At 34.7% G+C, this 23,078-nt stretch overlaps 1 protein-coding gene across 1 annotated transcript in view; it reads right to left on the reverse strand.

Annotated features, from left to right (window-relative positions):
* Notum (palmitoleoyl-protein carboxylesterase notum) overlaps window positions 1–23,078 on the reverse strand; it is a 97,358-nt gene that overhangs the window by 51,950 nt on the left and 22,330 nt on the right. Inside the window, exon 3 of the mRNA XM_089108090.1 lies at window positions 12,279–12,373. Within this exon, the coding sequence (XP_088964216.1) occupies window positions 12,279–12,373 (95 nt within the window). The remainder of the gene's footprint in view (window positions 1–12,278; window positions 12,374–23,078) is intronic.

A 23,078-nucleotide genomic window follows, 5' to 3' on the forward strand; every position in this document is an offset into this window, starting at 1 on the left:
TTCAAACGAAAGCAATTCAACATGAACATTTAGAAATCATGAGACTTCAACCTTGACATTGTAAACCATGATAAACCACAGCTTGAATAGTCCAACTCTTGCACTTCAACGAAAGAAATTCAAATTTCCTTTGAAAAATCAGGAAATTTTAACTTTGACAAGGTAAACAAAAAAAAACACAACTGAAATATTACATGTAATGCTTTTAAACGAAATAAATTCGAAAATAACTTTGAAAAATCAAGAAACTTTAGCTTTGAGAATGTAAACTATAAGCAACCACTACTTAAATGGTCCATATCTTGCATTTAAATAAAATATATTCAAATGAACTTTCAATCATCATGAGAAAGTAATTGTGACAGTGTAAACCATAACCACACACTAATGAAATAGTCCAACTCTTGCATTTCAACGAAAGAAATTCTAAATGATCTTTGAAAAATCATGCAAATGTAACTGTGACAAGGTAAACCACAACCAAACACTACTGAAATATTCCAACTCTTGCACTTCAACGAAAGAAATTCAAATGAACTTTTAAAAATCAAGAAAATGTAACTGTGACAAGGTAAACCACGACCAAACACTACTGAAATATTCCAACTATTGCATTTCAATGAAAGAAATTCAAAATGAACTTTGAAAAATCAAGAAAATGTAACTGTGACAAGGTAAACCACAGCCAAACACTACTGAAATATTCCAACTCTTGCTTTTCAACGAAAGAAATTCAAAATGAACTTTGAAAAATCAAGAAAATGTAACTTTGACAAGGTAAACCACAGCCAAACACTACTGAAATATTCCAACTCTTGCATTTCAACAAAAGAAATTCTAAATGAACTTTGAAAAATCAAGAAAATGTAACTGTGACAAGTTAAACCACAACCGAACTCTACTGAAATATTCCAACTCTAGCATTTCAACAAAATAAATTCAAAATGAACTTTGAAAAATCAAGAAAATGTAACTGTGACAAGATAAACCACGACCAAACACTACTGAAATATTCCAACTCTTGCATTTCAACTAACGAAATTCAAAATGAACTTTGAAAAATCAATAAAAACTAACTTTGACAAGGTAAAACACAACCAAACACTTCTGAAATATTCCAACTCTTGCATTTAAACGAAATAAATTAAAATTGAACTTTGAAAAAATCATGAAAATGTAACTGTTACAAGGTAAACCACAACCATACACTACTAAAATATTCAAACTCTTACATTTCAACGAATGAAATTCAAAATGAACTTTGAAAAATCAAGAAAATGTAACTGTGACAAGGTAATCCACAACCAAACACTACTGTAATATTCCAACTCTTGCATTTCAACGAAAGAAATTCAAAATAGACTTTGAAAAATCAAGAAAATCTAACTGTGACACGGTAAACCACAACCAAACACTACTGAAATATTCCAACTCTGGCATTTCAACGAAATAAATTCAAAATGAACATTGAAAAATCAAGAAAATGTAACTGTGACAAGGTATACCATAACCATACACTACTGAAATATTCCAACTCTTGCATTTCAACGAAAGAAATTCAAAATGAACTTTGAAAAATCAAGACAATGTAAGTGTGACAAGGTAAACCATAACCAAACACTACTGAAATATTCCAACTCGTGCATTTCAATGAAATAAATTCAAAATGAACTTTGAAAAATCAAGAAAATGTAACTGTGACAAGGTAAACCACAACAAAACACTACTGAAATATTCCAACTCTTGCATTTCAACGAAAGAAATTCAAAATGAACTTTGAAAAATCAAGAAAATGTATCTGTGACAAGGTAAATCACAACCAAACACTACTGAAATAGTCCAACTCTTGCATTTCATCGAAAGAAATTCAAATTAACTTTGAAAAATCATGAAAATGTAACTGTGACAAGGTAAACCGCAACCAAACACTACTGAAATATTCCAACTCTTGCATTTCAACGAAAGAAATTCAAAATGAACTTTGAAAAATCATGAAAATCTAACTGTGACAAGGTAAACCATAACCAAACACTACTGAAATAGTCCAACTCTTGTATTTCAACGAAAGAAATTCAAAATGAACTTTGAAAAATCAAGAAAATGTAACTTTGACAAGGTAAACCACAACCAAACACTACTGAAATATTCCAACTCTTGCATTTCAACTAAAGAAATTCAAAATTAAATTTTAAAATTAAATAAATTGTAAATTTTTAAAGTTAAAAAACAAAAACAACCTAATGATATAGTCAACAAATTTAATTAAAATTAAATAATTACAAATTATATTTTAAAAATCAATAAAATATAAATGTGACAAGGTAAACCACAACCAAAAACTACTGAAATATTCCAACTCTTGCATTTCAACGAAAGAAATTCAAAATGAAATTTGAAAAATCAAGAAAATGTAACTGTGACAAGGTAAACCACAACCAAACACTACTGAAATATTCCAACTCTTGCATTTCAACGAAGGAAATTCAAAATGAACTTTGAAAAATCAAGAAAATGTAACTTTGACAAGGTAAACCACAACCTAACGCTACTGAAATATTCCAACTCTTGCATTTCAACAAAGAAATTCAAAATGAACTTTGAAAAATCAAGAAAATGTAACTGTGACAAGGTAAACCACGACCAAACACTACTGAAATATTCCAACTATTTCATTTCAACTAAAGAAATTCAAAATGAACTTTGAAAAATCAATAAAATGTAACTTTGACAAGGTAAACCACAACCAAACACTACTGAGATATTCCAACTCTTTCATTTAAATGAAATAAATTCAAAATGAACTTTGAAAAAATCATGAAAATGTAACTTTGACAAGGTAAACCACAACCATACACTACTGAAATATTCCAACTCTTAAATTTCAACAAAAGAAATTCAAAATGAATTTTGAAAAATCAATAAAATGTAACTGTGACAAAGTAATCCACAACCAAACACTACTGAAATATTCCAACTCTTGTATTTCAACGAAAGAAATTCAAAATGAACTTTGAAAAATCAAGAGAATGTAACTGTGACAAGGTAAACCACAACCAAACACTACTGAAATATTCCAACTCTTTCATTTCAACGAAAGAAATTCACAATGAACATTGAAAAATCAAGAAAATGTAACTGTGACAAGGTATACCATAACCATACACTATTGAAATATTCCAACTCTTGCATTTCAACGAAAGAAATTCAAATTTAACTTTGAAAAATCAAGAAAATGTAACTGTGACAAGGTAAACCACAACCAAACACTACTGAAATATTCCAACTCGTGCATTTCAATGAAAGAAATTCAGAATGAACTTTGAAAAATCAAGAAAATGTAACTGTGACAAGGTAAACCACAACCATACACTACTGAAATATTCCAACTCTTGCATTTCAACGAATGAAATTAAAAATGAACTTTGAAAACTCATAAAAATGTAACTGTGATAAGGTAAACCACAACAAAACACTGCTGAAATATTCCAACTCTTGCATTTCAACGAAAGAAGTTCAAATTAACTTTGAAAAATCACGAAAATCTAACTGTGACAAGGTAAACAATGGACAAACACTACTAAAATAATTTAAATCTTTCATTTCAACGAAAGAAATTCAAAATGAACTTTGAAAAATAAAGAAACTATAAATTTGACAAGGTAAAACACACCCAAACAATCCTAAACTATTCCAACTCTTGCAAGATTGTGTGTGTGTGTGTGTGTGTGTGTAAGTTTTTGTGTGTGTGTAAGTTTTTGTGTGCATGTATGGGGACCGGGGGAGGACCTTTGGGGCCCAGGGAGGGCGTTTGGGGATCCGGGGGGCCCTTGAGGATTGAGTGGTCTTTTGGGAGCCCGGGGGACCTTTGGGGGCCGGGGGAGGGCCTTTGGGAGCCCATTGGACCTTTGGGGAGCGGGGGAGGACCTTTGGGGGTCCGGGGGACCCTTGGGGGCCGGTTGGCCCTTTGGGAGCCCGGGGGACCTTTGAGGACCAGTGGAGGGCCTTTGGGGGTCCGGAGAGGCAGTTGGGGACCGGTGGAGGGCCTTTGGGACCCCGTTGGTCCTTTGGGAGCTCGCTGGGCCTGTGGGGTCCGGAGGTGGTCCATTGGGGTCACAGGGTGGGCGTTTGGAGCACAGGGCGGGCCTTTGGGGGTCTGGTGGGGCAGTTGGGGGCCGGTGGAGGGCCTTTGGGACCCCGTTGGTCCTTTGGAAGCGAGATGGGCCTTTGGGGACCGGAGGAGGGCCTTTGGGGGCACATGAAGGGCCTTTGGAGCCCCGGGATGGCCGTTGGGAGACTTTTGGGCCAGGTGGAGACCGCGGGCGGTCCTTTGGGACAGCGATGGACCTTGGGAAGCTCGATGGGCGGTTGGCGACAGGAGGAGGGCCTTTGGGAGCACCGGGCGGGCATTTGGGCGCTTGGGGGGCGTTTGAGGACTGGGGGCGTCCTTCGGGGTTGGAGTAGGAGGATTGGATCCCTTTGGGGTTGGGTTAGAGGACCTCACAACACTGTTCAAATGAAACTTGTGTATTATAACGACCACAGAGTTTGACCCTCAAATTCTCCTCTAAAATCTTTCCTAAAATCTTCTTTTAAAATGTCTCTATCTGTTTCGCCGAAATAGTTCCATAACCTGTCTAAAACGGTTTCGCCCAAATAATCTCTAAACGTAAATTCAGCGTGTTCCTTTGTTATTGGCATCTCTGTGCTAACGCATTTCAAATTAATAGGAAACCTTTTCGCGCGCTAAAACAATTCATCGCTAAGATGCTTCTTGCCTAATTGTTTCCATGGCCTTTGGTTATTAATATCCTTTGGAGTTCGACCAAAAGAGTTGTTTCCGAGGCAAAGACATTAATGACTTGGATCTATTCCTGGAGAAATGTTTCTAGGGCGAAAATTTTTAAAGTCTGACAGATGATGTCATTGATTGATTGATCTGTCAAGAAAGGGAAATTAATTTGTTGTTTCTAAGGGGAATTATTGATTCACGATAGGTGAATTGAGGTCGACAGCACAGGTGTTCCAAATTCCGGGTATTTTTGTTGTTGCTAAGTGCACGCTCTCAGCGAATGTCAAAGGTCGTTGTTGTTGTTGTTGACACACTTTGATTACGCAATCAAGTTCTCGGAAATTCACTTCCCCCTCGAGTCCTAGATCAATAACATTGTTCCCGTTAGAATTCAATGCGCAGGTGCAACCTTCGCCCCGGAGCTATTACACATAGAAACATCAAATAAATCGACCTTGGAAAAAGAGGTCATTGACCCCATTACGTAATCTTTCTCCCTAGGGAGGCTATGCCCATATTTGGTGTACTGATAGGAGATACGTTCTTTTGATAACCGAATTTTGTACTGATCGCGCTGGTACCCCCCATTCTACTGGTGTCTTTACCGTAAACAGGAGTTATTTTCCCTGTTCCTGAAATATAATTAAATACAAAAAAACAAGTTTTTTTAACTAAAAGGAACGACGTTAAAACTTAAAACGAACAGAAATTATTCCGTATATGAAAGGGGCCGTCCCCGCCTCAACGCCTCGTTCCTTATGCTAAAGTTTTTAAATGTTTAAAAAATAGAGTTGTGACAAAGTCAAACTTAAGAGTAAAGAGCGAGACATTGAGGAGGGGACAGCCACTGTCATATACGTAATAATTTCTGCTCGTTTTAAGTTTTAACGTCGTTCCTTACTTTCAGTTAAAAAAACTTGTTTTTTTATTTAATTGTTGAATGTTTTTGAATTAATGCAGGTTTTGATCTTGGCTCACCGTACATGAATAATTAAAAAAAAATTGCATATTAATTTTACTTTTATTCGGTTAGATGGCTTTCTTGAAACTTGTTTAATTTTATTTACAAACGTTTTTATTAGTAATAAATATACGTAACTTACGAATTAACTTAAGTAACGAACTTAATACGTATATTAGGGGGTCCACCCCCTAGTCAATACCTTGCTCTTTAAGCTTAAGTTAGAATTTTGTTCCAACTCTTTAAAAATGACCGCTGAATCACAAAGGCCGTTAATTAGAATAAATAGTTCTTATGAAAGTACTAAAAAATCTTTGGCTTAAAGAGCGAGGTATTGACTAGGGGGTGCACCCAATCATATATGTAATATTTTCTGTTCGTTTTAAGTTTTGAAGTTGCTGCTGTTTCAGTTGAAAAACTTGTTTTTTTATATTTAATTTCTGATCTTTATTTAAATAATGCTGGGAAATCCGGCGTCCCCTTCATAGCAATGTCCCACCCCCATTAAAACTTCCTTCGTGGAAAGATCCTCCCACATAACCCCCACCCCCCCCACTACCAGAAAAAATCCTCCCTGAAAACGTCTGTATACTTCCCAATAACCAATACTATATGTTAACATTGGGTAAAGTTCATAGCTTTCAGCCCTTCCCCTGGGAAATTCGGGGGATTAAGTCATCCTAAAAGACATACTTATCATATTTTCGAACATGCTGAACAAAATGGCTATCTCAAAATTTTGATCAGGTGACTTTGAGCGTGAGAGGGGGCCTAGTTGCCCTCCAATTTTTTTGGTCACTTAAAAAGGGGACTAGAACTTTTAATTTCCATTCGAATGAGGCCTGCCACGATATCCTAGGACCATTGGGTCGATACGATCACCCCTGGGAAAAAAACAAATAAACACGCATCCGTGATCTTTCTTCTTGCCAAAAATGCAAAATTCCACGTTTTTGCAGATAGGAGTTTCAAACATCTACAGTAGGGTTCTCTGATACGCTGAATATGATACTGTGATTTTCATTAAGGTTCTATAACTTTTATGGGGTTTTTATCCTTTTTTCGAAAATCAGCCAAATTTTCTCAGGTGCGTAACTTTTGCTAGGTAGAACTAAACTTGATTAAACTTATATATTTAACATCAGCATTAAAATTTGATTTCTTTTATGTATCTATTGGTATCAAAATACCTTTTTCTAGAGTTTCGGTTACCATTGAGCCGGGTCGCTCCTTACTTAAAGTTCGTTACCACGAATTGTTTGATATAGTGTTTCTTTAGGTTTGCCTTTGAAGATTGAAGAGCCACGCAATGCAATAGAAAAAAAGGATAGTAATACAGTTAAGCTTTAGCTTTCATGATGAAGGAGGACTGAAACAAGGGCAAATGCTCGGTCTATCCTGCTTCTTTTGAACTGGAGCTCCTTGAGAGGGTGTAAAAAGGGAGTCTTTCAATATATTGGGATGGAGAAGGAGCGTGCGTAGCTGTGATGGCCTCCGGCGGCTTGGGGCTGCAGTGAGTTGTTAGTAATAGTAGTAGTAATAATAATTATAATAAGTATTCTTTTTGGTTTACTGCACAATTTTCTGTGATTTGACCGGGTTAGCTCAATGGTTGATTGAATTTTGTCTATTTTGATTACTTCTGGAATTGAACATAAGTAACTCAATTGTACACTGAATTTTCTTTCATTTTGATAATTTGTTGGGTTCTTTAGGAGTAGTTATAGTCTATATTTGGGAAAATTTTAAACGTTGATTCTAATTTTTCTAATTAGATTTTGGTTTTAACCTCTTTGTTTTGCTTTTATTCATTTCTAAATCCGCATTGTTTTTGCTGAGAAAGACTTGCTAGTTATACAGGCACAATATCTGCAGTATATTTTTCTTCGAGGAATTCAACAGGCCTTACGCGCGTTATTTAAATATTCTTTTTATTTTTCTTGTAAAATTTGTTCAAGCTTAGAAAATTTAAGGCTGAAAATAAATCATCTTAACATTACATCAAGAGAAATGTTTATGCTAGCTTCAGATGTTTGACCAAGGTATATTTCCCCAGAATTTTATTATTTTTCATTTTTGAAGGCGTGGAGAAAAACCGGCCAATAAAAGAGAAAATTAAGTAAGCTATTTTATCTCTAATGCAAATACGAGTGTAAACTTAAATTTCGATTAAGCTTGGCTTCAGTAGAAAAAAACAATCGACCGAGCAAGCCACTTTTTTCCGAGGAAGAAAAAGTATTATAACGCGATACGAAACTTAACAGGCAACGCTGAACATTTTTGGTTTAATTAGCCGAAACAGGAGATTATTTGGAATCTTCATGTTGGACTTAGATAAAAGGAAAAAAGCAAAAATCTTAACATTGTCATTATATAAATATACAACTTATTTATATTTTCATTCCAAAATGTGATAAAAAAAAATAACGATGCAGATCAAAGTTGTTTTTTTGCATAGGTTTGGGCAGCCTGTTTGACCTTTCAGCGACGATCAATTACAAAGTAGAACAACCAAACTGTAGGCAACAATCCCAGGAATCCAGCTTTAAACTCTGTTAGTTAAAAGAAACTTGAACCAGTTAGCATAAAAAAAGACAAATCCTAACTACCAAGCCAAGCAAATTTCATCAAACAGTTGCTCATGTTTCAAGCAGCTTTATTTTTCGACCAGTTGTTTTGTTCATTTCATTTTAGTGATGAGAAGCGTTTAATGTGTCAAGTTAAAGTGATGTTAATTAAAATCCCACCCCCAAATTGTACATATCAAAGAAAACTATTGTAGAGGTTTTCTATCTACAAAATCTACGTGACTACAAAAATGTGGGACTTTCTGTTTTCTTTCCGAGAAGAAAAGATCGTGGATGCATGTTTATTGGTTTTTTCCTTTTGTTTTACAGGGGCAGGGGTGAATCCACAGCATTTTTATTGAGGAGGAGCAAGAGGGGTCCATATCCGGATAGTGAAGGGGCATGATATATATTATTTTTTGGTACTTGAGCATTATATGGGCATTTCTAAAAAGTCAAGTTTGGTTAATCCTAATGAAATAAAATAAAATAGGATGAATATATAATAACTTATAAACAAATTTGGGCTATATATATGCACATTAGGGGTGGGGGTAAAGCATTGTATATATTAAATGCGTAACATAACCTAACCTATGTACCTTCCCCCCCCCAAACCCCAAAAACTCCAAATTAAATATCGTATACGCAATGAAAACCACGCTATGCATTCCATTACTTTATAGCGGTGTCTTGAATTAACCCGTCGAAAACGAGTTTTTCGTGACTGGTTTCCTTGTAACGGCCCATATAATACCCAAGTACCTATATATATATATATATATATATATATATATATATATATATATATATATATATATATATATATATATATATATATATATATATATATATATATATATATATATATATATATATATATATATATATATACATATATATGATATATATATATATATTTGTATATATATATATATATATATATATATATATATATATATATATATATATATATATATATATATATATATATATATATATATATATATATATATATATATATATATATGATAAAGATATTGCAGTATGAGACCTGTGAGGTGGAAGCTCCCACATATCTAGGAGATGGTAGTTTAATTTTGGGTAATTATACTTTATTTCGAAAAGCAAGATGAGCAAAAGTAAAATACAATAAACTACATGTTTTTCTCAAAAAAGTGCTGTGCAAAAGTTAAATTTTTATTTAAAGAGCCGGATTTGAGGGATCTCATCCTCACATTTAGGGTAGTCCTAGGTACACTGTGAAAAACGACCATAAATTAAGCAACAAAAAATGAATCTTTGCAAATGAAAGTAAAGAGCGGCAATAAAACTTAAAACGAACAGAAATTATTCCATATATGAGGGGGCACCCCCGCCTCAATCCCCCAATTTTTACGCTAAAACCTGATAGTAATTTAAAAATATTTCCAATTTCAATTCAACGGCCCTTGTTTTTGAGCAATCATTCTTAAGGAATGGGACAAAAATTCAAAATTTAGCGGAAAGAGTCGAAGGTTGAAGATGGGCAGCCCCCTTCATATACGGAATAATTCCTGAGCATTTTAATTTATAATGTTGCTTTGTACTTTTATTTGAGATTTTTTTTTTTTTAATATATTTAGGATCTATTCAAAAGCTATAAATCCAAGAGAAATCTACAAACCAATTGGTCCCCTTTCAAAGGCACTATGTAAACAAAAACTGAGGCGGGAACCAATTTCAATCTGATCGTTCAATTAGCCGAGACGGCGGAGCCTTTTGAAGAGGTGTTAAGTTAGAGGGGGTTGATTGATGGAAAGCTAGAAGACTGAACATACAAAAATTGGGATTATTTGACCGGCTTCTATGGCGGTACTTTAATCAAAGGTTCCGAAATGTATTTATCATTAGTAATGTGAGGGGTTTATAAGGTTTCAATTACACTTCACGTAATGCCATGCTTCTCGAACTGCACTTCGTAATTCTTATGTCGGCTTCTTCAATAATCATCATAGATAAGGGGAAAGACGATTTTATTTGATTGCAAGAAAGATTACTCAGATGTGGACCATATTTTATTTCTAAATTGTTTCTGAACCTATAAAAATGACTACAAACAACTGAAGCTAAAAGGAAATAATCAAAGTAAGGTCTTTCCTTGAAAAAAAGTTTCTAAGTGTTCCAAGGGCTTAGCTAAGAATTTTAAAAGAAGAAGAAAAGAAGAATAAAATCTTGCTCAGATCATGTAACTTTGCCACGAAGCAACCCCCCCCCCCCTCTCTCTCTCTCTCTTTCTCTAACATAGGCCTACTCCCCATCAATGTCTTCTAGAGATTATTTTGAAGAAAAACACTTTGACCTGGGGCTCCAGACTATATTTCTCTAAATGTTAATTTTTCTTTAAAATTTTATTGTTCAACCATTATTTTTAATCAAACGTTTATTCAAAACGAAAAAATTCAACTAACATCAAAGCATCGTCAAATCTAGATGGCATTCAGTCACCATACATAAGAAGCATTGCCGTAATTTGAAAATCTTTTCAATTTGGAAGTTTGACGTCAAAGCAGTTGTATTGAATTTGCTGATGAGGTAGAAAATTTATCTGTACGGTTAAAATAATGTTAGTACCTTATTTGTGCATTATTTTTTTTATTGGAAACTGTTATTACCGTAAAGACAGACCCCGAAACTCTGCTCATATTTATGAGCAGAATCTTTATTCATGCTGCATAGTTGCATGTTTTTTTTTGTGAAGTACGAATAATGTAAAAGAAATGTTATTTATTCGATGAAATTCAAATGCTATTTAAATAGATCAAGGACTGCATCTAAACGCACTCTACATGACTCCCACCTTTTATTACGATGGGCCGTACCATTGACGTCCTTTGATGTAAACAGAAGGAATGCAAGTGCATTACTTGCGCACTTGATAGATTTCTCTCTTTCTAAGCATTATCTTTCCAATCAAGTTCAACGCAACTTTCCAAAACAAGACCATAATAAAAGTGCTCTGACATCAGTATATCCACATCAAAGTATAATCACCTACGGAACAAGTGCTGACAAAACCTATCCTCTCCACACAAAAAAAGTGACCCTTTGTATACCTATGCGAACCTGGCAACTAAAAACCGTAGTTACACAATTCATCCCGGTCATTCGTCGCCTGAATCAAGCTCTAGCATAATTTATTGGCTCGGAGCAAAGTATTTTGGCTCGGAGCGACTAAGTAGTACAGCACTTTGCGTCTAGAGGCGCTGAGGTACGCGGGGTCACTTTCGGAGAGTTTTGTCAGTACTTGTTCCGTAGGTGATTATACTTTGATCCACATCAACAGTACAATATGAACACCACTCTAAAGATATCGGCTGTAATAATCAAAAGTGCGACATATGCCATTTTTGGTAAAAAATAAGTTTTCTAGCCTATATGTCATGGGTAGACTAAGCTCGAGGAATCCAATGGCGCAGTCAGAATTGTTCTATTTTGTACCGTTACTAAGATAAAAAGAGACATAAGCCTCTAAATGGCATATGTCTCTTTTTTTAACAAGTCTTGTTGCAATTCAGAATGACAGAAGAAGATTATATATGGAGCTATAACATGGAGACCTGGCATTTGACTCCTTTTTGTCAAGGAAAACGACGACGTACGCCATAAAATAGAATAATTTTGAATTCGCTCGGAATACTTGAATTTAATTTATACCCCTGAAAAAAGCATAAAAATTTGGTTGGGAATATGTTTTTTTTATCCCCATTAGCCTCGCCCTTCAGAGCGACCACAGCCAACAAACTTCCGTTTTCATGTTGCACTTTTAATTATCACAACCGATGTGTTTGACTGTAATACTGTCAAAGACAGTGTTGTCTTTTACAGATAATCTGTCAAAGACAATATAAAATCTTAGTTGGGTTCGGTCGGTTTGATGCATATGCAGAAACATAGTCAAGTGAGGAGAGGACTATCTTACCCGGCAGATGTTCCATCATTACATGTTATTGTTCTATTGAGCAGGAACATTCTATACATCGGAGGTGGGGTTGCACTATCACAATTAGATAAAGCCTAAAATTAAGAAAATTTTATGCTCTTACCATCACCACAACTTTAGGTGAAGTCTTTCAATTGTATCCAACTAAATATTTTCTTTTTAGTACAAGGATTACATAAAACCAGAAAAAAATACGGTCAAAAACTAGCCTTAACTGATTAGAACGTTTCTTCAAGTGATATTCTTTTGACGTAAAATTAAACACTGTTCTTGTATGCGTAATTATTATTTTTTAACAAGTTTTTCGACTGAAAGTAAGGAGCAACATTAAAACTCGAAACTATCAGAAATTATTCTGCATAAAAGGGGTAGTGCCCCTTCCTCAACCCACACTCTTTACGATAAAGTTGTAAAGTTCTTTAAAAATACTTTTCATTCAATTCACCGATCTTTGTGTGTGAGCAGTCTTTCTTAAAGAATTGTGACAAGAAGTCAGACTTTAGCGTAAAGAGCGAGAGTTGAGGAAGGTGCAGCCCCCCTTATATACAAAATAATTTCTGTTCGTTTTAAGTTTTAATGTTGCTCTTCACTTTCATCTAAAAAAAAATTTTTTTGTTTAAATTCTGACTGTTTTTCAAATCATACCAGGATATCCTGCATGATTTACTTACTCCTCCTCCTTAGCTGAAGTTTTACCTGGAGAATACCCCCGGAAACCTCCCTCTTCATGGAAATTATCTCCAATGAAGTCTCCTTTGCAGAAAATCCCCCCAAAATCAATATAATTACCAATAACAAATACTATATGTGAAAAATGGGCAAATTGCGTACAGCCCTGTCCTCAGGGACTATGGGGATCATGTCATCCCCTAAGGCATAATTATTGAACCTTTCAACTATGTTTAATCAAATGACTATCTGAAAATTTCAACCAGATATCTTTGGAGGAGAAGGAGCGTGGGAGGGGGGAAAGTTGGCCTTAATTCTTTTCAGTCACTTAGAAATGGCATTAAAACTTTTGTTTCCGCTTGAATGAGCTTCTCTCGATCTTCTAGGACCAATGCTTCGATACAATCACCCCTGGGGAAAAATAAACATGTATCTGTGATCTTTCTTCTGACAAAAAATAAAAATTTCACATTTTTGTAGATAGGAGCTTGAAAAATCCACATTAAGGTTCTCAAAAATGCTGAATCTGATGGCGATATTTTCATTATGCTTTTTGGAGGTGTCCCCCCCCCTTTTCAAAATTAGGTAAATTTTCTCAGGCTCGTAACTTTTGTTGAGTAACATTAAACTTAATGAATTTCATATGTTTGGAAGCGGCATAAAATTCCTATTCTTTTGATGCATCAATTGTTATAAATACAGTTCGTTACCCCGAACTGTTTGAAAAGATATTTTACACGAGAGAGTCGACCAGGAATTTGGCCACTTTGTGGGGTAGGTAAATTAGCCAGCCCCCTGTGGAAGATTAAATTAGTCACAATATATTTAAAACACTGCCATAAATTTGGATCTCAATGACCAAGCTAAATTAGTTTCGCGCTTATTCGTCAATGTCTTGATGACGGAGGAAAATGCATTAGACATAATGTTATAGTTTTCTTTCAACTAAGAAATTCAATTGAAAAAAAATAATTCCCATCTATTTGCCGCTTTTCAGGTATAGCCCCCTCATTTAGTCCCCTCACAGCAATCACCCATCGTAGCGCAAGTTCATGTGGCGTTTAATTGAAGCCATTATGCATCAAACCACTTTTCTCTTAGCATCTTAGGGTTGTTATGGAACAGGGGTGTGACAGAAAATGGGACATGAACTCATGTTTCTTGAATCATACCCGTATTTAGGATATTATAACCATTTCAATATGAATGTACAAATTCCAGGCAGAAAACCTAGTGAAATTTCTTTCGTGAATATTTTAATATTCGTATTATTGATCAACTTGCTTTTGTAGCCTAAACTGCTTCTAGGCACTTACTCCCCCCCCCGCTCCTCCGGAGATTACCCCCCCCCCTTCCCCGAAAAATACCCACCCCTCCCGCGGAAAATAACCCCTGCAAAAAATATCCCCCGGAAAATAACCCCCCACGAAAAATACCCCCCAGAAAATACCATTCCCCCCCGTGGAAAATAAGGCTTTCCAAATTTGAGAATTGTATTTGAGTTTTATTTTTTTATTTCAGTTGGGGGAAGAAATTTTGGTACTTGTGTATTATGGGCAACTCACTCAAGTTTACGCTGTGTAAAATTCGAGAACATACCAGTTTTTTCGTTAGTTTCTTCGTTACATTAGAAAGAAATTTGGGCTATAGATTTGCATATTAGGGGGGGGAGGTATGGCGGGTCTGCATGCAAAATGTGTTTTTTACAAGTATTCTTCATTTTAGATAGATAGATAGAGAAGTGTATTTTAAAGCCAAATATACGGCCATGAATATGGTAAAATAACATGAATGAAAGGCAAAAATAACATAAACTTTGATCAGCGATCATCATAAAACACTTAAATGAAACACTATATTAACCTAATAATAGTACTTAATACTTGGAAAAACGGTAATTAAAAAAAAAACAAAAAAACACTTAACACTTGGAAAAAACACTTAAATGAAACATAAATTTCCCATATATTCTGTCACTTGTCTTTGTCTCAAGCTTTAAAGCTTGAGTGAGTTGCCCATAATACACAAGTACCAAAACTCCTTCCCCCTACGGAAATTGAAAAAATAAAACTCAAATAAAATCCTCAAATTGGGAAAGCCTTATTTTCCACGGGGGGGGGGGGTATATACCGAGGGGGTTTATATTCCGGAGGGGGGGTATTTTCAGCGGGGGATTTATTTTCCCCAGGTGGTGTTTTTCGGGGGGGGGGGGGTTTCAGCGGTGGGGGTGGGGATATTTTCCGAGGGGTGAGGGTGTTTTCGGGGGGGGGCGGTATTTTCCAGGGAGGGGGTAAATGCCGACCACTGTCCACGCCCCACCCCCAATAAATTCAAGAAACGAGCTTTAGTTCCATTCCTATCATCCTTCGAAAGCTATATATATATATATATATATATATATATATATATATATATATATATATATAGCTTTCGAAGGATGATAGGAATAGAACTAAAGCTCGTTTCTTAATTTATTGGGGGTGGGGCGTGGACAGTGGTCGGCATTTACCCCCTCCCCTGGAAAATGCCCCCCCCCCCCGAAAACACCCTCACCCTCGGAATGTATATATATATATATATATATATATATATATATATATATATATATATATATATATATATATATATATATATATATATATATATATATATATATATATATATATATATATATATATATATATATATATATATATATATATATATATATATATATATATATATATATATATATATATATATATATATATATATATATATATATATATATATATATATATATATATATATATATATATATATTCTTAAACCACATTGGCCTGACATCACATGAAAAGATGGAAAAACGAGCAAAAATGGGGTTTTGTAGGCCAAATGAAAATACTGAAAAAACACAACAAAGCGAACACATTATTTCGTTTCGCGCTGAAGAAGAGAGGCGTTTGTGCTCCCGAAATATTCGCTTTGTTGTGTTTTTCAGTATTTTCATTTGGCTCATCTAAACCCTTTTTTTGCTCGTTTTTCTTTCTTTGTATTATATATATATATATATATATATATATATATATATATATATATATATATATATATATATATATATATATATATATATATATATATATATATATATATATATTTATATATATATATATATATATATATATATATATTTTATTTATATATATATATATATATATATATATATATATATATATATATATATATATATATATATATATATATATATATATATATATATATATATATATATATATATATATATATATATATATATATATATATATATATATATATATATATATATATATATATGGTACTTGTCTATTAAACGGAACGCACTCAAAAGAAGTTGGCTTAATTTTAATGAAATTAAATAAAAAAAAAACAGGTTTTTTTAACTGAAAGTAAGGAGCAACATTAAAACTATACTTTTAAAAAAGTGTCTTATTGTTCTAATTAAACGGGTTGTGTTTCAGGAGTCATTATTAAAGAACTGGGACAAAATTCAAACTTTAGCAGAAAGAGTGAGGTGTTGAGGAGGGGGCAACCCCCTTTAAATACGTAATAATTTCTGTTCGTTTTAAGTTTTTATGTTGCTCCCTACTTTCAGTTGAGAAAACTTGTTTTTTTATTTAATTTCTGATCGTTTTTAAATTATACCAAGAAATCTGGCCCCACCTCCATGGATAAACCCCCTTCCCACGGAAATATCCTCTAGACAATACATTCCCAATGAAAATTTACCCCAGACAATTACTCTCAACCAATCCGCGCATAAAATTGAGACGGAAAAGAGAAAGCAAGACATACAAAAAGAATTTTGTATAAGAATTATGGCAAATTCCCCCAGTGTATAATTTACCCTGACAATTTCACTCCCTGGAAACTTCCCTCCCCATGGAAAATTCCCCCGTGGAAGACCCCCCAGCAGAAAATTTTCCCAATCCCCCACCCAAAAATGTATGCCTACATCCCAATAACAAATATTATGCGCAAACAATGGGCAAATTTTATAACTAAAAGACCATTACCCTGGGGTTGTGGGGGGTCATGTTATACCCGAATGCATAGTTATTATACCCAAATGCATAGCTACGCATAGGGGCCTATTTGCCCTCCAATTTTTGGTCACTTAAAAAGGGCACTAGAACTTTTTATTTACGTTCGAATGAGTCTTCTTCCGATATTCTAGGACCACTGGTTCTATGCGATCACCCCTGAAAAAAAAACAAATAAACACGCATCCGTGGTCTTTCTTCTGGCAAAAATATAAAATTGCACATTTTTGCAGATATGAGCTTGAAACCTATTCAGTAGGGTTCTCTGATACGCTGAATCTGATGGTGTGATTTTCATTGAGATCACTAGACTTTTAGAGGCTGTTTCCCCCTTTTTCCAAAAAAACAAAAATTTTCTCAGGCACGTAAATTAACTTAATAAAATTTATATATTTGAAATCAGCATAAAAAGCCGATTCTTTTGTTATGTCTATATGTATCAAAATTCTTTTTTTAGAGTTTCGGTTACTATTGAGCCGTGTCGCTTCTTACTTACAGTTCGTTACCACGAACTGTTTGATATACCAAAACATAGTGATAATATAATACTCTAAAAACAAAATTAAGGAAACTACGACACAGGATTGTGGAAAGCAGGCCGCGCAGAACGCATTATATTAAATACCAAACCTAACTCAACCTAGCCTAAGCTGACCCCTAACCACCTCTATATATTAAATATTTAATAAAAGCATGCATACATCGTAGTTTTTTCACTGAAAATAAGCAAATCTTATGCGATCAAGGAAGGGAAACACCGGTTTCTGTAAGATCTTACACAGCAAAAGTCTTGAGTGCGTTTCGATTAACAGACAAGAACCATAACCATATATATATATATATATATATATATATATATATATATATATATATATATATATATATATATATATATATATATATATATATATATATATATATATATATATATTATATATATATATATATATATATATATATATATATATATATATACAGGAATAAAAATATTTGAATTAAATTTGTTCGCGCATGCTGGAGAGGTAGTGCAGTTTTCGTAGTTACCATTTCATAAGTTTATCTTCCCCCCTCCAGATAAACTCACATCTATTTTCAATTGGTTTATACAGTAAATGTTCTATGCAGTATGTATCAGAGTAGTGCACTGGATTTTTTGGCGGGGGGGGGGGGGAATAGTAGAAAACAAAATTTGATATTTAATTAAGAAGTGCGCACAGATTTCATGTAAATTTTTCTCATCTTTTTGTGCAGAAATCCGGAAAAGGGATTTAGGGTTCGTACTGCGACCTGAGGCCTACCCTTGTGCACCCGCCTGATATATAGACATAAAATTTTGTATAGAAGCCCTTCCCATACCCCTCAAGGAAAATCTGAAATGACATATCAGAGACTATCATAAAACACCTCCTACAAAATAATCATTTTAATCCCAAAACCTTACCATCATTCAGCTGATATCCGGCGGATACATTTGATAGAAATAGCGCGATAAAAATCTATTCAGTAACAAGACAGCGAAATTTTAGTGTATGAATGGTCAACTTACTGATGACACCAAAGTGGGAGTACAAGCCCCTGACAAAGAAAACAAGCTTGATAGTCAATCGTCCCTCTGCGGTTCCTTTCATGGTAAAGAAATAGCATGTGCCGAATTCGATGTGATAGTATCTGATATATACCAGCCTTATTGGGATCGTAATTCTTTGATAGTTAATAAATGGTGAAAAGGATCCATAAGCATGAAATCTGTCTTATCTCAGTTGGCATGCCAAATGAGATAAATCAAAGTTATCTTGTCAAAACACCTTTATCATCTTATGTATTCCCTATTTAGAAAGAAATAGTACATTTCCTTTTTATGCGATTTGAAAGGAAAGAACACCTCGGAAGCGGCTGGAAATGAAGATCTAATGAAGAAGAGGGATATGCAAGGTAGGAAAAGATCATACTCCTAAAACACCGAAAGACAAAAGTAGCCTAGGCAGGCATGAAAAATTATATTATGGAGGGAGGAAGCAAACTTTTCCACATAGCATAAACAGAGATGTATATGAAATTATAAGGAACAATAAATAAATCATGAGATGTGCGGCGTGCCGAACCTGGTGTGTCCTTTTTTTCTTTTATTTTCTTAGCTTTACAAGTAGTTGCAATAGAAGTAGTAGTTGGAATAGTAGTAGTAGTAGTAGTAGCAGTAGCAGCAGTAAAAATAGTAGTGATAGTAGTATTAGTAGTAGCATGCATATATTTTCTTTTGGTCAATTGATCTTCCGGTTTAAACATTGTCTGAAAACACATAGTGTGTTTTTATTTAGTTCAAATTTCCTCTCTATGTTCTCTCAGATTTTCAACTTCATACGCTTAGCCTTAATATTACTAGTATCATAGTAGTAGTTGTAGTATTAGTAGCACTAGCAGCATTAGTAGTGTTATATTATAAGTAGCAGTAAGAGTAGTAGTAACAGTATTAATAGCAGCAGTAGCATGTACATGTGGCGTTTTGGTCAGTTGAACATCCCCCTCGTTATGGCCCGGAAGTTTCAACTTGACACGGTAAGCCGTTCCAAAAATAGTGCTAATACGCCCTTTTGACAATCTGTATGCACATAGTCTGTTTTGATTTAGCTCAACTTTCCCCTCAACATTTCCTCAGATGCTCACTTCAATGCCTTCAGCCTTGGTGGTACTCGCTAAAGAAGCAGCAGTTTTAGTGTTAATAGTAGTAGTAGTAGCAGGGGTAGTAGAAGTAGTGGCAGTTGTAGTAGCGTGCAAATATTGCCTTTTTGGTCAATTGATCATCTCCATTAACATTTCCTGAAAGTTACAGATTGATATACTCAGTCGTACCTGAGTTACGCCCTTATGACAACCCGCATGCACATAACGTGTTTAAATTTAGTTCAAGACTCCCCTCAACATTCTCTGAGAGGCTCACCTGAATGCCCTTTGTCTTTTTAGAAACTAAAGGTTAATAACAACTACCATATGTAAATAATGGACGAATTGCATAACTTAAAGCCCTTGCCACGAGGGCTCTGGGGGGTTGACATCCCCAAAGACATGGTTACTGAACTTTTCAACTATACTGAACAAAATGGCTACCTCAAAGTTATGATTGGATGTATTTGGGTAATTGATGGGCGTGGGGGGGGGGGTCTGGTTTCCCTCCAATCACTTTTGACTCTTTAAGGGGCACTAGAACCAATCAAGCCAATTTCCAATCAAAAGAGCTCCATTTGAAGTTTCTACTACAACTCCTTCTGCATGAAGTGCCTTGGTCAGAGAAAAAATAACACATTGAGCCCACTTCGCTCTTTACATTTACACGGTAATTGATGAAGACGCGGTATTTGGTGCATTCAAAAGGAGGATCAGCAGGAACATGTATGTTCAATTACAGATCCATCCTCCTCATCTCTATTTTGCTAGCTTATTAAACGGATTTTGGCATTTACCTCATAAGTGTGAAAATGTCAAAAGTGACCTTTTGCCTTAACAGCGACTATCTGCAAAAGTTATGAAGTTCATAAGTACCCATAAGAAGTTTTAAACATAAGTAAACGTGTAAAACATCAGAAATAGAGGGGGGGATATTCCCCAAAAATTACCTGATAAATATAGCAACAGGAAATTTTAGATGCCCAAGAGCCCACTTACAAAATTTGTAAGTTTTTTTCACAGCAACCATAACGAGCCAGTAGTCGTACAATTTCAATAGTGATCTTTTTCTAACAGATATCATGAATTCTAGAGCCTTTCTAGAGCTAATAGTGATTTAGGACAAGCAGGCCCCCTACCTTGCTCTTTCTACACGTGTGCTCATCTTGGCTAAACTTGGCATCACAGAACACTACGGCAGTTAAATTCAAATCAGAAAAGTCTTTCTTTTCGGAGACAAATTAAAAATTCGTCTCCAAAAGTGCCTCAAACCCCAAGCACCCCCCAGGCAAGAGCTCATTTTTGTAAGAATTACTAGTTTTATATAAAAGGATTCATAAATAAGTATTCAAATAAATTTTTAAGAAATATTTTGGAGAAATCCTAAATTATGCAAATGACTAATTTGAAATGAAAAAGTGTCTTGGTGATTTGGATTAGGAACATGATATTGCTTTGGTTTGTTTGCACTGCTCTGAGATTTTATTCAAACAAATTTTTGGATTCCAAGGGCCATCCCTCTATGCAAAAGAACAAATGCCATATTTGATAAACCTTAGGGGAAAGGTGAATATATTTTAAGATTTTGAGATTGAGAGCCAATGTAGTCCTGCCTGGCCTGATTCAAGTGCTCTATGTTTTCCACCTCTCCCCAAAACTGCTATCTTGAGGGCTGCTCAAATAGGATCAATGGTCGTGGAAGAGCGAGTTCTAGTGTCCGTTTGAGGAATTCGTGTGTAACAAGGTCCCCTCCTTGTATTTTTGGCCCAGAGTCTCATCATGGTAGAACGCGACATGTCAAAAAAGTTCTTCAAAATAGATCTCACATTTTAATCTAGTTATATCAAGAAAGATAACCTGTATCTTTCCCGAAATTGAATTACGACACAATTGCATCAACATCCGTTCAAAAATAGTGATCGAACCGGTTTTAGATTTAAGAGTTAAAAAAATACAAACGTAGGATTTTGTGCTATTTTTGTATCATAATCACTTATTGCTGAATAACTTGTGCCAATTTTATTAACATTTATGTCAACATTATTTGTTTACTCTCCAATTTTTTTAAAGTTTTGATCATGCACCAAGATTTTAATCGGTTTCTTATAAATTCATAAAACATCTTTATCGGTTTCATCGGTTTCTTATAAATTCATAAAACATCTCCAAAATTGAGAGCACTAATTATGCAATTAGTGTTACAAGCTTCTTTTTGCAATAAATTAAATTTATATCTGCACACAGGGAAACTGCAATATGGAATTCCCCTACAAGGCTATTACTAACGAGCCTTGCAAACAATTGGAAAATGGGGAACCTGAGAAATCACAACGTTTTAATACTAAACGTGCACAAGGCTGAAACCTAAGAGCGTTTTTTATTAACCTCTTGAATAAATATTGTGTTAACCCTCTCCCCAAGAGCGTGTCAAGTATTTTCGTTCGGGGGGGGGTATTTTTTTCAGGATGGTTAAAAAAACTTTAAAAAAATTATCAGAAATTTGTTTATATGGGAGGGGGGATAAAAACTTCAAGAAGGGTGGTGGTCAAACCCTGAACCCGCGTCCCCTGCATCCGGCCTTACCTCTACCCCATAAGTGTTGGACCTGTACCCACCTTGGTTGATATTGTTGGTTCTTGTTTTTTACTTCCTTTGTATAACGAGTTGTCGAATCGTATTTTATCTTAGGAAACAATTGATTCATTCGCCCAATAAATAATAAGTTGCATTCAATTAAAAACTGCGGAATGTTCACTCAAACCAGCAACCTAGTTTTAGTTGGTTTGAGTAATTAAGTAGCTTTGGTTTGAGTAAATGGTTGTTAAAAGAAGGATAACCTTTAATGGTTAATTGATGCAGTGTGTTTTGATTTAGAAGACCAACGCAGGGGCAAATAAAAAAAGACGAATAAGTGAAAAAATTGGCTATGCAAACAACTAAATATCATCAATTAGCCAGTTTAATACCTTCCCCAAAACATTTCATGATTGGTTCCATAATTAATTTTTCTCTTTTGACGGCCCCTATCTTGGAAATAATTTCCCTTACGCATATTTGATCGAAAGACGTGGAAGTATTTTAATCAGAAAGACCTAAGAAAGAAAAAAGAAGAAAGGGAATGTGATACACAAAAAATACTTCTGAACTAAGCTAAGACATAAATTATTGTCAGTTAAAGACCATTTATTTATTATATACTAAAATAATTAATTGGTCTGTATAACATAAAAGAAAAAAGCAGTAGTTACACACCGAATAATTATTTCGAAAACTTGTCAAACATAGCCACGGATTTCCGACGGCTGGGCGCCGACCCGCGGTGTCTTTGAAGTCGAAATACTTCGGTAATCATCAATCAGTGAGACTTAATTAC

Source organism: Artemia sp. Qi Xiang Cuo, chromosome 2 (genome assembly GCF_049724085.1).
Source record: "Artemia sp. Qi Xiang Cuo chromosome 2, ASM4972408v1, whole genome shotgun sequence".
In the NCBI taxonomy this organism is placed as follows: Eukaryota; Metazoa; Arthropoda; class Branchiopoda; order Anostraca; family Artemiidae; genus Artemia; species Artemia sp. Qi Xiang Cuo.